General features: G+C 39.0%; 1 protein-coding gene across 2 annotated transcripts in view; it reads right to left on the reverse strand.

The window, feature by feature from the left end:
• Positions 1 to 13,211, reverse strand: part of TMTC3 (transmembrane O-mannosyltransferase targeting cadherins 3) — a 32,258-nt gene that overhangs the window by 16,578 nt on the left and 2,469 nt on the right. The window contains exons 2-4 of one of the 2 annotated variants that reach the window (XM_042017603.1): positions 7,831 to 7,947; positions 7,007 to 7,223; positions 5,739 to 5,957 (exon numbers count right to left, since the gene is read on the reverse strand). In XM_042017603.1, the coding sequence (XP_041873537.1) occupies positions 5,739 to 5,957; positions 7,007 to 7,195 (408 nt within the window). In that variant the 5' untranslated portion in view covers positions 7,196 to 7,223; positions 7,831 to 7,947. The remainder of the gene's footprint in view (positions 1 to 5,738; positions 5,958 to 7,006; positions 7,224 to 7,830; positions 7,948 to 13,211) is intronic. The other variant, XM_042017604.1, reaches the window with a different exon arrangement.

The raw sequence follows: 13,211 nt of genomic DNA on the forward strand, positions 1-13,211 counted from the left end.
AGCAGCAATAAATTGGGCAAGGAAAGCAAGAGGTTGGCATTGCTGAGTAGAGAACTGCTGGTGAAACTAAAGTGAAAGCAGCAAACACCCAGGCAGTGGAAACAAGGGCAGGAAACCTGGGAAGGGACAAAGTTCAGTTGTGCAGAGATGGGGCGAGGAAGGCCAAGGCAAAGCTGGAACTGAATGTGTCAAGGGACAAAGAATAACAAGAAAGGCTTCTTACAGGTATGTTAACCAGGAAAGGAAGGTCAAAGGTGTAGCCCCCCACACCAACAAAGCTGAAAAACTAGTAAAAATGGACAAGGACAAGGCTGAGGTACTCAACAACATTTCTACCTTAGTGTTCAACGGTAACCTCTCTTTCCACATCTCTCCAGTGGATGGCAGTAGGATTGGGACTGGGAGAGCAAAATGCTTCCTGCTGTAAGTAAGGGTCAGGGTTCATGAACACCTGAGGAACCCGAACATGCATTAAGTCTATGGGACTGGATGACATGCATCCCAAAGTCCTGAAGGAACTAAGGGATGTAGTTGCCTATCTCCATATTTGCAAAGTCACGGCAGTCAGGTGAAGCCCAGGTGACTGTAAAATGGGAAATACTATACCTATCTTTAAAAGGAGTAGACAGGAAGACCCTGCAACCTACAACCTGTCACCCTCAGCTCTGTGCTTGGGAATACCATGGAACAGACCCTCCTAGAAGCTATGCTAAGGCACATGGAGAACAGGGAAGTGATTCAAGACAGCCAGTATGGCTTCACCAAGGGCAACAAGGACACCCGCCTGTTCAACCTAGTGATCTTCTTTGATGGAGTGACTCCATCAGCGGACAAGGGAAGGGCTACAGTTAAAATGTATTTTGTTTTCTCTAAAGTGTTGGACATGGTTCCCCACAATATGGAAAGAGATTGATTAGATGGGTGGACTGCTGAATGGATAAGGAATTGGTTGGATGGTTGCATCCAGACGATAGTGATCACTGGCTCCCTCAGGGATCCATACTGGGACCAGTGTTACTTAATATCTTCATTAATATCATAGACAAAAGGATTGAGTGCACCCTCAGCAAGTTTGTGATGACACCAAGTTGAGTGATATGGCTGAACCATGTGAAGGATGGGATGCCATCGAGAGGGACCTGGACGGGTTCAAGAAGTGGGTCCTTGGGAATCTCATGAGGTGTAACAAGACCAAGTGCTGGTGCTGCACCTGGGTTGGGGCAACCCCTGGTAGCAATCCAGACAGGGGAATGAACAGATGGAGAGCAGCCCTGCCCAGGACTTGGGGGTGCTGGTGGGTGAGAGGCTGGACATGACTCAGCCATGTGCACTCACAGCCCAGAGAGCCAAATGTGTCCTGGGCTGCATCCAAAGCAGCGTGGGCAGCAGGGCCAGGGAGCGGATTCTGTCCCTCTCTTCCTGTGAGACCCCACCTGCAGTGCTGCATCCAGCTCTGGGGTACCCAGCACAGGAAGGACATGGACATGTCAGAGTGAGTCCCGAGGAGGCCACCAAGATGATCACAGGGATGGAGCAGCTCTCCTACAAGGAAAGGCTGAGAAAATTGGATTGTTCAGCCTGGAGAAGAAGGCAGCTTCAGGGTGATCTAATTTTGGCCTTCCACTACCTGAAAGGAGCCTACAAGGAATGAGAGAGACTATTTTCAACGTGACAGGACAAGGGGGAATGGCTTCAAACCGAAATAGAGTAGCTTTAGATTAGATATTAAGAAAAAACTCTTTACTGTGAGAGAGTGATGAGGCATTGGCACAGCTTGGCCAGAGAAGTTGTGGATGCCCCATCCCTGGATGTGTTTAAGGCCAGGTGGGAGGGGACTTTGAGTAACCTGGTCTAGTGGAAGGTGTCCCTGCCCATGGCAGGGGGGTTGGAACTAGATGATCTTTAAGGTCCCTTCCAACCCAAAGCATTGTATGTTTCTATTCTAGCAACTATTCTAGTACTAGAATAGTGCATGACTGATACACTACTAGGATATGCATAAGTAAGATTGATAAACCAAGCAAAAAATGACTCAGGCAAGAAAGGCTGCTTTCAGTCCAATCATTCAAAACAAGAATCATACAGGCGGCTGGTGCCCAACTGTGGCTGATATTGCTCTAACCATTGAGACAACTGAAAAATGATGAACTTTCTCTTTAGCCACAAATATTCTTTGGGACAGAATTTGGGCATGGTAACAACTGCTGTCTCCATAATACTTGGATGACATCAGCTTTCAGCAATAGGAGTTCTAACAGAAGACTCACGAGGGCTGTTCCACATACATATTCTGCAGACACCAGCACACAGAAGCTATGATTGTTGTTTTGTTCATACCTTTTCTGACTGGTTGAACAGATCTGAATCTGAAAGGAGCACTTCTTTGATTGGTGCTATGGCAGCTCTAAGGTGAGCAGTCAACAGTTACAAATAAATGGATGGGAAGCTCAGTGCAACAGATAAAGAATGACTCAGGCTTTACTACAGGTCTGGCAATTTTCAGAATGACAATTTGGTTGGCAATATGAAAATTGCAGGTAATGCCCCCTTGATGAGACAGAGAGGAGTGGATTTTATGAAATTCAGAGAAGTACTAAAATGCATAGGGCAGAAGGTTGTTTCAGAATCCCCAATGAAATACAGATTCATTCCCATTTCAAGACCTGTTTTCAAAAAATGCTAAGATGAAACCAACAACCAGACGTGGAAGACCGGTCATTATGTTAATGGTTACTGCAGTAGCCACTGTGTTGACAACTGTACCTCCTAGGACTACCATTCTTCCTCACTTGTCCTCCTCTCTAATGCCTCTGACTGTTTCCCAATTTTGCAAGTAACATGGATGAAAAATGGCATGCTATCCTGAGGCAGATGGTCATATTTAGCTAAGGAAACCTCATAGCTCATGATTTAACTTTGATGATGCTGAAAACTGACTTTCTACCAACCAGACCCAGCTAGAAAGTTTTATTGCTATGTACATTCTTGGTCAAGCATGATTGATCCAGCACAGCATAAAATGAGAAAGTAACTCAGTACCCAAGGTCACAGCATAAAGAAAAGCATTCTAATCTGAATCTGAAATCATACTCTAGTATTTCTCTTGGGACTACTGTATGTTTGCCAAAGGAGACAGTGAATCACACACAGATAAAGCATGTTTCATGACTGGTAAGATACCATAGTTTGTGTTAGTATTTTGAAGAGTATATAAGAATTTGTTTCCAAAATATCTTAAGATGTTTCAAAGATTCCTGGTCTGGATTGCAAAATTGTCTGGCATTAAGACATTAAAGAGAACTTTATCTGTAGATCAGTTGAAAGAGAACATTAATAAAGCATGTTGGTGTGCCTCCACAGTTGACTGCCAACAAAAGAGAGGTTCTATTTCTGGATACAAACGTGACTTCTGAGATAAAATTCCAGCACTCAGAAGGTTAGTTGACATCCTGTAGTTATAAAGGTGGTTTACATACTTCTGGCCAAAACAGTAGCAAAGTAGCTAGGAAGCTGAACTGGAATTGTACAAAGACAAACAAAACTATGATGCTTTTATTCAACCCATTTCCTAAAAACTTCTTCCTCAGAATAACAGGTATTACCACTGCAAGAGCCTACCTTCTCTCTGAACTCAAGCAGAAAATTATCTTAAGTTTATCCTGCTCTGATAATTTTTAGAGGAAAAATCTGTTTATCCTAAGATAGGTAAAGGGTTGAAATACTTATGTATTGCACCTGCTGTTTCAAACTCTTTTGCAGGTGACTAATAAGTAGGAGATTAATTTGAAGGAAATGAATGTAAATGAATGAAAGCCAGATACCTTTCAATTATAAAAAGACAAAAATCCCCATTCCTAACATACATCGCCTCTTTTCTGTGTAAGGAAACTACCAGTTGTTCTGCTTTTCATACACTGAAAAAGATGGGGTAGGAAGGAAAAAAGCCCTTATCTGACTCCTCATTGAGTACCTAAGTACAGCAGCGAAGGGATTAAACTAGAATTGCAGTTTCTCAGCGTTTCCAGGCCAGCACCAAGTTGTACCATCCTTGTGTTACAGTGCCCTCATGTGGCCGATGCCAGGCCTTACACACCCTTTGCCAAACCGCTTCAGAACTACGCAACATTGCCTTACATAATTGGCTTTTGTTACACAATGCGCGGCAGGATTTGTACAGCACTTCTTACTAACTCTGATGCACAGTAATAAAAGCATCTGTGTTACTTGATAGTTCAGGAAGAATCTTAACGTTCAGGCACAATAAAGACTCACTGAAATTTGGAATGAAAGTGACAAATTACACTGGTTGATCTAACCTGTGAGCAACTAACGTTAAGTCACCAGCAACTTGCTAATACTCCTCCAAAGATGCTATGGCATTTACTACAAAGAAGCAAAGCCAAATTTTGCAATTTAAAGCGTATTTTTTCAAAGAACCAGAAAACCAAATGAATTTTTTTTTAACCTGTATTTTATCCAAGTTTTTATGGGGGTTTGTGCTTTGGAGTAAGCAGAACTTCTTAGGTGCTTAACTTCTGCACTTTTAAACATTCCATTAACTTCTAGCAAGGACATATTAGTAGCTCAAGTAGCAGCCAACTTTATCTACTCAATTCCTGTAAAATTTGCTCAAAATACATGGATGCAGGCTTCTGAAATACTGCCTAAAGGGATTTGTACTATTAGTGAATAAGAGAGATGCAAACTCTTTATCCAACAAATCAGAACCAAAAAAATTACAACAAAGTAAGAGCAAACCCCTTTCATTTTATTAAAATCAAAAGATTCTACTCCCTCCCTTCCCCACCCAAAAAAACCCCTTCACACAAGAAAGTGGTACCACCTCCAAAGCAGCAAAAGATTCAAGCATTTTCAGTTTTCTGAAAATAAACTAATACTATAAGAAAAAGGAGATGGAGAAAGGGCTTTGCAACACCTGTGTACTGAAATCCAGGAAAGCAGATTGAAGGGGTGCACAATGAACAGCAGAAAATGCCACAAATCTGCTTTATCATATTTTCTGGCAGAAACAAATCTAATGAATGGTGATCACAAGATTTCATTTCCTCCACAACATTGCAAGCCTGGTTGGCCACTAAAAAGTATATAATCAGAAAACTTGTACAAATAAAGCTTTTTTAAAATTTTTTTAATAGAAGTGAAGAATTCCTTCAGAATCAAAGAAAAGGTAAATGTGAGAGGAGAGGAATGTATTTCTTCTTCCTTATATAGTATAATGTTTAAAAAGTGGACAGTTCAAACAGAATAGGCCTAAGCTGGCTATAGCATAGCAACAAAAATCCTAGCAGAATGTCCCACTGAGACACACATACTGACAGAAAAGAAAGTAGACAGAATAGACAAGGTGATTAGCCACAAGGGATTCTGGAAATTAATTAATAGGCATCCATAGTATTTGCAAAATAGGCTACTGGATGAATCATCACACAACACAATGTCTACGTAAGCTGAAGTCATAAAAACCAATGTGCATAGCAGAGGCTTAAGTTACTTAGTAACTAATGTGTCTTTAATTACTTTCCAGTGGCTGCATGTAGTATGAAACAACTCTGAGCATGAAAATTTGTCACTTCCATCACTCACTGCAAAGGGAAGAGTCAGTATGAGTAAAATCACACTTTCTGTAGTTATATACATATAAGCAGATAAAACCGCCATGAAATTTAAGTTTCATTAACACAGCTCAAACAGGTTAAGCACATCACAGCTGTACCTACCGCTTCAGTATGTATTGGGTGCACTGCGAAGAGCAAGGATGCAACTATGCTGCTCCTGTTGTCCAGGAAGAGCTTACAGACCTTGAGGAAGACTATGCAAACCACCACATGAAAGACCAGATTTAGAAAGTGGTAAGAAACTGCATTTAACTCGCTGAACAAGTAGTTTAAACGAAATGTTAGAACTGTGAGGGGACGATAAGATTTATGACTCCGCTCCTGAAAGAAAATAAATAAATAAATCAGTCCATGAACTTGCAAAGTGACTTTCACTCCAAAATACCTTTCTAAACACCTAGGCAAATGTGAATCCCCTTCTACTGTCAGGCACCTACCTTCAAAATAAAGATACGAAAATCAGTAGCACCCCCCCCAAAAAATGGCTTATTTCCACTAGACACGATTTTTGAGTAAAAACATGTTAAAAAGTACTACTTGAAATTTTACTGGGGGAGTTTAGGAACCTACTTAACCCTCAATGAATACAGAACTAAATGGCATCTGGAATCTTTGGTTACAGGGTTATATGAAAATTATGTATCAGTCTATTTGTAGAGCTAGAAAATAACATCTCACAAGGAACGAACCCGGTACATTATGACCATAAGAAAAGATTATAAAGTGGAATGCCTTGATTGGCAGAAAATGTATGAATAGGAGAAAATTTTTATTCATTCTCTCAGCAATAACACCATGTGTGACTTTAAAAACTGTATCAAAATCCTTTAGCCATTGCTATTTAAAAATGTTTATCAACAACTTCAATGCCAATGCAGCTTTTCAGATAAAACATAGCCACTCTACATGGGCTACAAATCAGAAACTCTGGATTTATATACATATACACTTAATTTAATTTAAAGGATTCAATATCCCAATTCCAAGCTTTGTTGTTTAAGTGTTACCTTTCCTTCCAGACTGCATTTAGAAATAAATACCCTTGTATGTCAATATCTGACTTTTGCAGGAGAAAATAAATTGGTCAGCATTGTTCAATTTCGATATTGGGATTACACAGCAAATAGCATCTTGCAGCTATGTGCTTTCGGTACAACTTCATTTTCCTACCAGTTTTCTTATTGAACAAAGGCAAAGAATATAAGCTACATGTGTTCCTGATATTATAGTACAAAACACTAACACCACTAAATTCCATCAAATCCAAGCTATTCTGTTAAAACCACATTAGGGAAAAGAAGCGTAAAAACACTCGGCAAGGTTTTTTTTCAATTTCCTAAATGTTTCAAAGTGTTTCATAAACCATTTACCTCAGACATTGGAGTGCCCCAAAAGTCATTCTGAAACAGATTTTTTAACGGAGTAGAAGGATGCAAATCTTTATTGTCCAAAATTGCGGAAACGTCATCAAAAACAAACCCACAAAAGAGACTGTTCCAGTAGCAAGCTGCCACCACACCAACTATTAGTGCTGCTTCCTTCAGGCTTACATCAGCCATCTTCTCTAGGAGTTCTCATGGACAAAAGCTGAAACATACGTAAAGACACTTGAGTAGTTTTACTTACTAAACTTGATAAAGAAAGTCAAATTAAGACATCAAATACTTTAGAAGTTAATGAAACTCCATACCTAAAAATCAGTAATATAGAAAAATTTCCTCACGTCTCACGCATGTAACATGGTTTAGTGTTTAAAATAAATACTCTCATTGAAGTATCTTACCCTTAAAAAGGCTTACATAAAGTGGGTACACTGCTAATTTTCATGTTTTACTTGAGGGGGGCGGGGGATAGAGGGGTGGAAAAAGCATTGATAATAAATTTTGATGTAGTTTTTTGCAGACAGCTATGCAGTTCAAGTGCTGCAAACTGATAAACTATGAAAAATAAGTTCTCTGGAATCCTGAGTAGTTTAACATACACAAAATTCTAAGTTATCAAAGAGGCAGACAGTGTATCAATTATTTATGGGGTTTAAGTTTAAAGGTGTTACTCAAAATATTTCAAAAGCAATCAAAACTAAAACAAAACTTCAAACATTCTGATGAACAAGCAGGACACTCGTAGAACTCCACAAATATGGGGGTTCAAGAACAGGTATAGGACATCAACAATAATAAAAAGTTAAACTTACCATTGAAGGTCACACTAGGCTCATTTGCATTCTTTGTAGAAGTTCATGAAAAGGTCATTTTTTTTCCGCAACTCTGCCAATTGCTCTGATGTCACTGACTGCTCATGAGAATACTGTCTAAAAAATAGCATGCAAAAAAAGACAAAATAAACTTTATCTTACATTGTTTTCTCTCATCTTGCATAAACTTCCTAAACCCTAGAAATTATTAATCAGTAGTTTTATGATTATTTACAACATATTATATGGGTGAACTGATCAAAACATGAAATTACTGTGTATTGGAGTTGTTTGAAAATACTGTTCTGCCTAGGAAGAATAAGAAGGTAACTACAGGTAAAAGGCATTTCTTTTGACCACTGGTTGACACAGCATAGACCACTGCCAACTGCTGGGACAAAAGATACTGAAAAGCTACAGAGAGTTGAACACTTGACTTTATTATAGAGAAAAAGGACATGACCGAACAAGAGTATTTTCCCCCAAACTGTAGAGGGGGAACATTTGTAAGGACACAGAGCAGCTAATATTAGCCAGATAATGCAGATCCATGAATATGTAAAGACTGCAGCCTTATGTTTATCACAGTTCACACATCAAAGCTAATGAGCTATTTGAAAGCTACAATCTGCTTTATCGTCCTAAACCCTGAAATCCTGGTGATTTTTTTTTTTCCTTTGGTCTCCTGGGCTTTTTAAAAATTGTTCATTTATCATAAAACATGCTGAGCTGGAATGGACTCACAAGGATCGCTGAGTCCAACTTCCGGCCCTGCACAGGACAACCTCAAGAATCACACCATGTGCCTGAAAGCATTGTCCAAATGCTTCTTGAACTCTAAAACCAGGCCACAGAGATCTAGATAGGTGATCCTGGTTGTGGTTCGCAGCCTGGACCTGAGAGCATAGCAATCCCTCATCACCACAACTAGTGGTAAAGGAGCAGAGGGGTACAGGAAGGAATACATGTGCAACCAGATCAGGTGCAGCTGAACTAAAAACCAGGACACAGATCATTTCAAAGAAATCAAACCAAACCATTTGGTGTTCCTCACACAACGGCAAGGGCTTTTTTTACTTTTGTAGTACTTGGAGCACTGGCTATTGATGTTACTTCAACCAATAAGCCTTTTTTTCAAAGCTGCCACCACCTTTGTAATTAACAAAAATAAGTTAAAAAAACCCACAACAATGTTAAAGGATGTTGCCACATCTTTCTCACAGAATCATACAATGGTTTGGGTTGGAATGGACCTCAAAGATCATCTAGTTCCAAAGCATCCTGCCATGGGCTTGATCAGAGTACTTTAAAACATTAAGTCAAGTTTACAACTGAACATATCTATGGTCTTCTTGGCAGCCAGAGAAATCTTATTAAAAAAAGAAAACAAAGCATGCTGCAGAAACACATGAAAGACAGCCCACTTTTAAACTTCAACTCACCACTTTTTTAGTTCCCTCTTCAAAGAAGGTAGATATGAAATGGATGCTTCTACCCTGCCAGAATCTGAAATTCCTTTTTTGCAACAGCTTCTGAACACTGCACTTCCTACTTCTTGAAGTTCACTAACTCTACTGAAAAGCAGTGACATCTGAAAAGGACCTACAATGAACACGTCAGGATTTTCCAACATACAAGCCTTTATTACTTTAAAGACTGTTACAAGGTAATATTGCCACACAGAACCAACTGTAAGATTTATTTAAATTCAACCTTTAAGAAAAGACATTGTAAGGTCAGTAGGGTTTTGGTGACTTGTAATCCTTTAACACTACTTCAGAAACAGCTACTGTTACCCAACTAGCAAAAAACCAAAACTGATTCTTAAGTATTGCGTCTTACCAAAATGAAAAGCTTAACCAACCTTAATTATTAGCTCTGTCAACTTTTAGTATGTTTTCACATTTCCACACATGAAAAAGTATGTCAAAACATGTACTTTACTTATCTGTTAATCCTAGGTGATTCTAATGCTTTTACAACCTTTTCTTTTTGCTCTGAATTTCTAGTATTCCTTCTACTCAGAACTTCACACTGTACACCACTATTGACTATGCTGTTCCCTGACAGAGCTCCACTTACCTACATGCCAGCTGTAGGGAAAATATTGTTTTCATTTGAATGAAAGGGAACTCTTAAGCATAAATAAATTCAGATTTTAGATAAATCCAAAGTTCATGTTTCAGTGGCTAGCTCACCATCAGAGAAACCTTTCAGAGAATTCCAGAAAATACTCACATTTAACACTGAAATTTTTTAATTCCAATTCACCTCCTCCTTTACAGGCACATTTCAATTACAGATACAATGGCTGTACTTTGGTCTTTCAAGACAAATACTTGAGTCACAGACACTCCAGGCAATCCTGAACAGTTTTACTAAATTTACTGTAAGCAACAAATACACACTACAAAATGCAGTTCCGGTTTTAGCAGCAAGTCACACAACATACTGCTTGAACTGTGCCAAACTTGGTAACCTCTAAAGCATCATACCATACTCCTCTCAAATTTTTGTTGTGTGCCAAAACACTAGGTCTTGAAAACAGAGAGGCATAACGGAAATCTGGCAAGCCCCCATATTCAAGCAATCTGCTTCCAGGCTAAGTACAAAGAAAGGAATGGGGAATGTAAGGTCACGTACAACCTGTAGATTACACAAAAACTGTAGCACAGGTACTTTACTACTTCTGAATGGCATTCTAGCCTTCTAAGGTCTTATTTTCCTGAAATGTACTCTAAAGATACACAGAGTAAGGAAAATTACTCTTTTCCACCTGGCCTGATCACAAGGTACTTTTAATGTTCTTGCTGAATTAAAGCATAAATATGGAAAAAAAAAGTTTTTGCAGTCCTTTATGTTAGTGTAACAACACAGATTTCGAGGAAGGCTCACCATCAGAACTACTACTTCCTATCTGCTACTGTAGCTGGGTCCACCCTCACACTCCAAGTTCCAAACCTGCAACAATCATCAACATGTTGAGAATGCAAAACTAAAGCAGAGGTTTATAAAAGATCATCTCTACTTAGTAAGCCAGGCAAAAAGTATGCCTGCCATTAAACTCAGTGGAAAACAGCAACTGCTTCTTGGCAACCAAAACTACTTTCATGCCAACTAATCTGTTATCAGTTTGATGTCGGAAAGTAAGAAGCCATGTAAGGAGTATATAAGACTGAGAACCTCGTAAATCACAGATGTGCAAGAGGCTGCTGAAACCTTGGTATGACTGGGCTGCTCATGTGAGTGGATATATTTCCCTTCTTACCCAACTGACATGTTGATCAACCCAAGTATGGTCTTGCAAGTGCCAGTACTTCACTCGCAGCAATGGATGTATTTGATAAACACCTGCAAAATGCTGCCTAACAACTTCTTTATTAACACAGAGTTGCTGCGAGGGAGAACCACATCACTGCCTAGTCCTACACATACAAACAGACAGACCATCCTTCAAGTTACTTTTTCATCCCACCTACCTGCTACTTTCACAACTTCTAAGACTGCCCCTCAGATACCTTAACTACCCCTTGGGCTGTATGACTGCCAGCTCATGGTCTAGTGCACGGCCACAGACAGAGCTACCATTTGACTGGATGAAAACAGGACAGACATGTACTTCACATACTTTATTACAAAGACTTCTGTTGGATGCTTTAATTTACAACAGTATCTGACCATATCATGAAGAATACACAGCTGAAAACAATAAACAACAAGATAAGCCTTGATAGTCAGAAACTGCACAGTAGTCATGACAGCCCACTGTAAAAAAAAGAATACCCAAGCTGTGCAAAACACCCTATCATTGGACTAAACTTCTCAAGCTGTTTGGCACAGAAATCTGCACTTTGCACTGCACCATTTTAACATTTGTACAGAGACATTAAGTGGAAAGGACAGAAGAGAACCAGAACTCTCAAGCCCGTTTGGCTCATAAGGCACATAGTTTTCTTCTTCCAACATCTTGAGATCCCTCTAATAGCTCATCCAGTCTTCAAGAATTACAGACAGGAGCAAAGCATAAGAAAGTCCCACAAAACTGAAAAAATACACTGACAAAAAAACAAGTAACAACCACCAAAAGCCAAAGCACTTTTAGAAAGTAAGAAAACAAAATCTTTCTCAACAATTGCTACTAAATCCATGACACTACAGACGGTTTAGCACACCACATGCTGCAAGATGCGGTAGACTGCATAAAAAAACCTCTGTTGCAAATAAAAAATGCGTAATTATGTTCTAAGAGTATCCTCAGTTGGGAAATTGGAGAGTCCAGAAGCCATTTTCCGTCCATTAGAATTTAGAAAAAATTGGCAAGTGCGTATCTTGGCAAGAATACAGCTGCAATCCCAAAACATGCAAAAGCTATTTAGCACCCCATAATTAGCTATCTGCCACCTAACATTAAAAGACCCTTGGAGGAACAAATATGTTTTTGTCCATTAGACACATCTAACTATCAAACTTTAGAAACTTAAACATACACTTAAATTTTTTTCTTCTACTGAGTAATGGTATTTTTACAGATTGAAAGGTGTTAATAACAACATGAGTTACGCCTATTTGCTAAAAAATAATCAAGCATTTCTGGAGATTTACTTACTCTAGAGACATAAACTTTACTAACCACTGAAGGTCCTGAACTTTTTAGAACATATTTACAGTTCACACAGAAAACCTCCGAAGTATCAAAGGTGGAAGAAAACAAAGAGCTGTTAAAACCACTCCTAGGGTTATTTTTATTTTTAAACAGGTGAGCAACTAGTTCATCTAAGAGCTTGTAGCTGAACAGATGAATATCAGCAGAGATACATACAAACCAGTAGTACAGTCACTTAAAAGTAAGATATTAATTTATCTTCTGAGGCTCTGTTAATGTCCTAATCTATACCACCTACTTGCTAACCTTTATTTTTATTTTGAGTTAAACTGAACATTCTTTCCGCTGATTTACTACAAGTGTTTACTGACAGAGAGATCACAATTTTGTTTACGTTGTGCCTTTCCAACAAAGCCATTAACTTTATCTTCTCTTAAAAATGCCACTCCAAGATAGATCTCCAATATGAAATAACTTAAATGAACAGCTGATTTAAATGATCAGGCTTGAATCGGATCTAGAAGGCAAGAAGTATTTGGGAAGATGAAAGGAGAAATAATACAGAACATGCCTGGATTCCCCTTTCATCTTGCTGAGATCCTAAAACAGGATAAATATAAGAAGAAAAGTTTTATTGTCAAAACCACCTTCTGCAAATACTACCAGATCAAGAGGCATGGGGACTACTAGGAAATACTCTTTACTACCCAGGAAGGCAATGGCCTCCAGCCTTCTCTTCATATGGTTCTGAAGGATTAACTAGAAGAGGACTGGCAGT

The sequence above is a fragment of the Corvus kubaryi genome, unplaced genomic scaffold (assembly GCF_017639235.1).
Source record: "Corvus kubaryi isolate FWS band 111438036 unplaced genomic scaffold, C.kubaryi_AGA036_p1.0 137, whole genome shotgun sequence".
NCBI classification, from domain to species: Eukaryota; Metazoa; Chordata; class Aves; order Passeriformes; family Corvidae; genus Corvus; species Corvus kubaryi.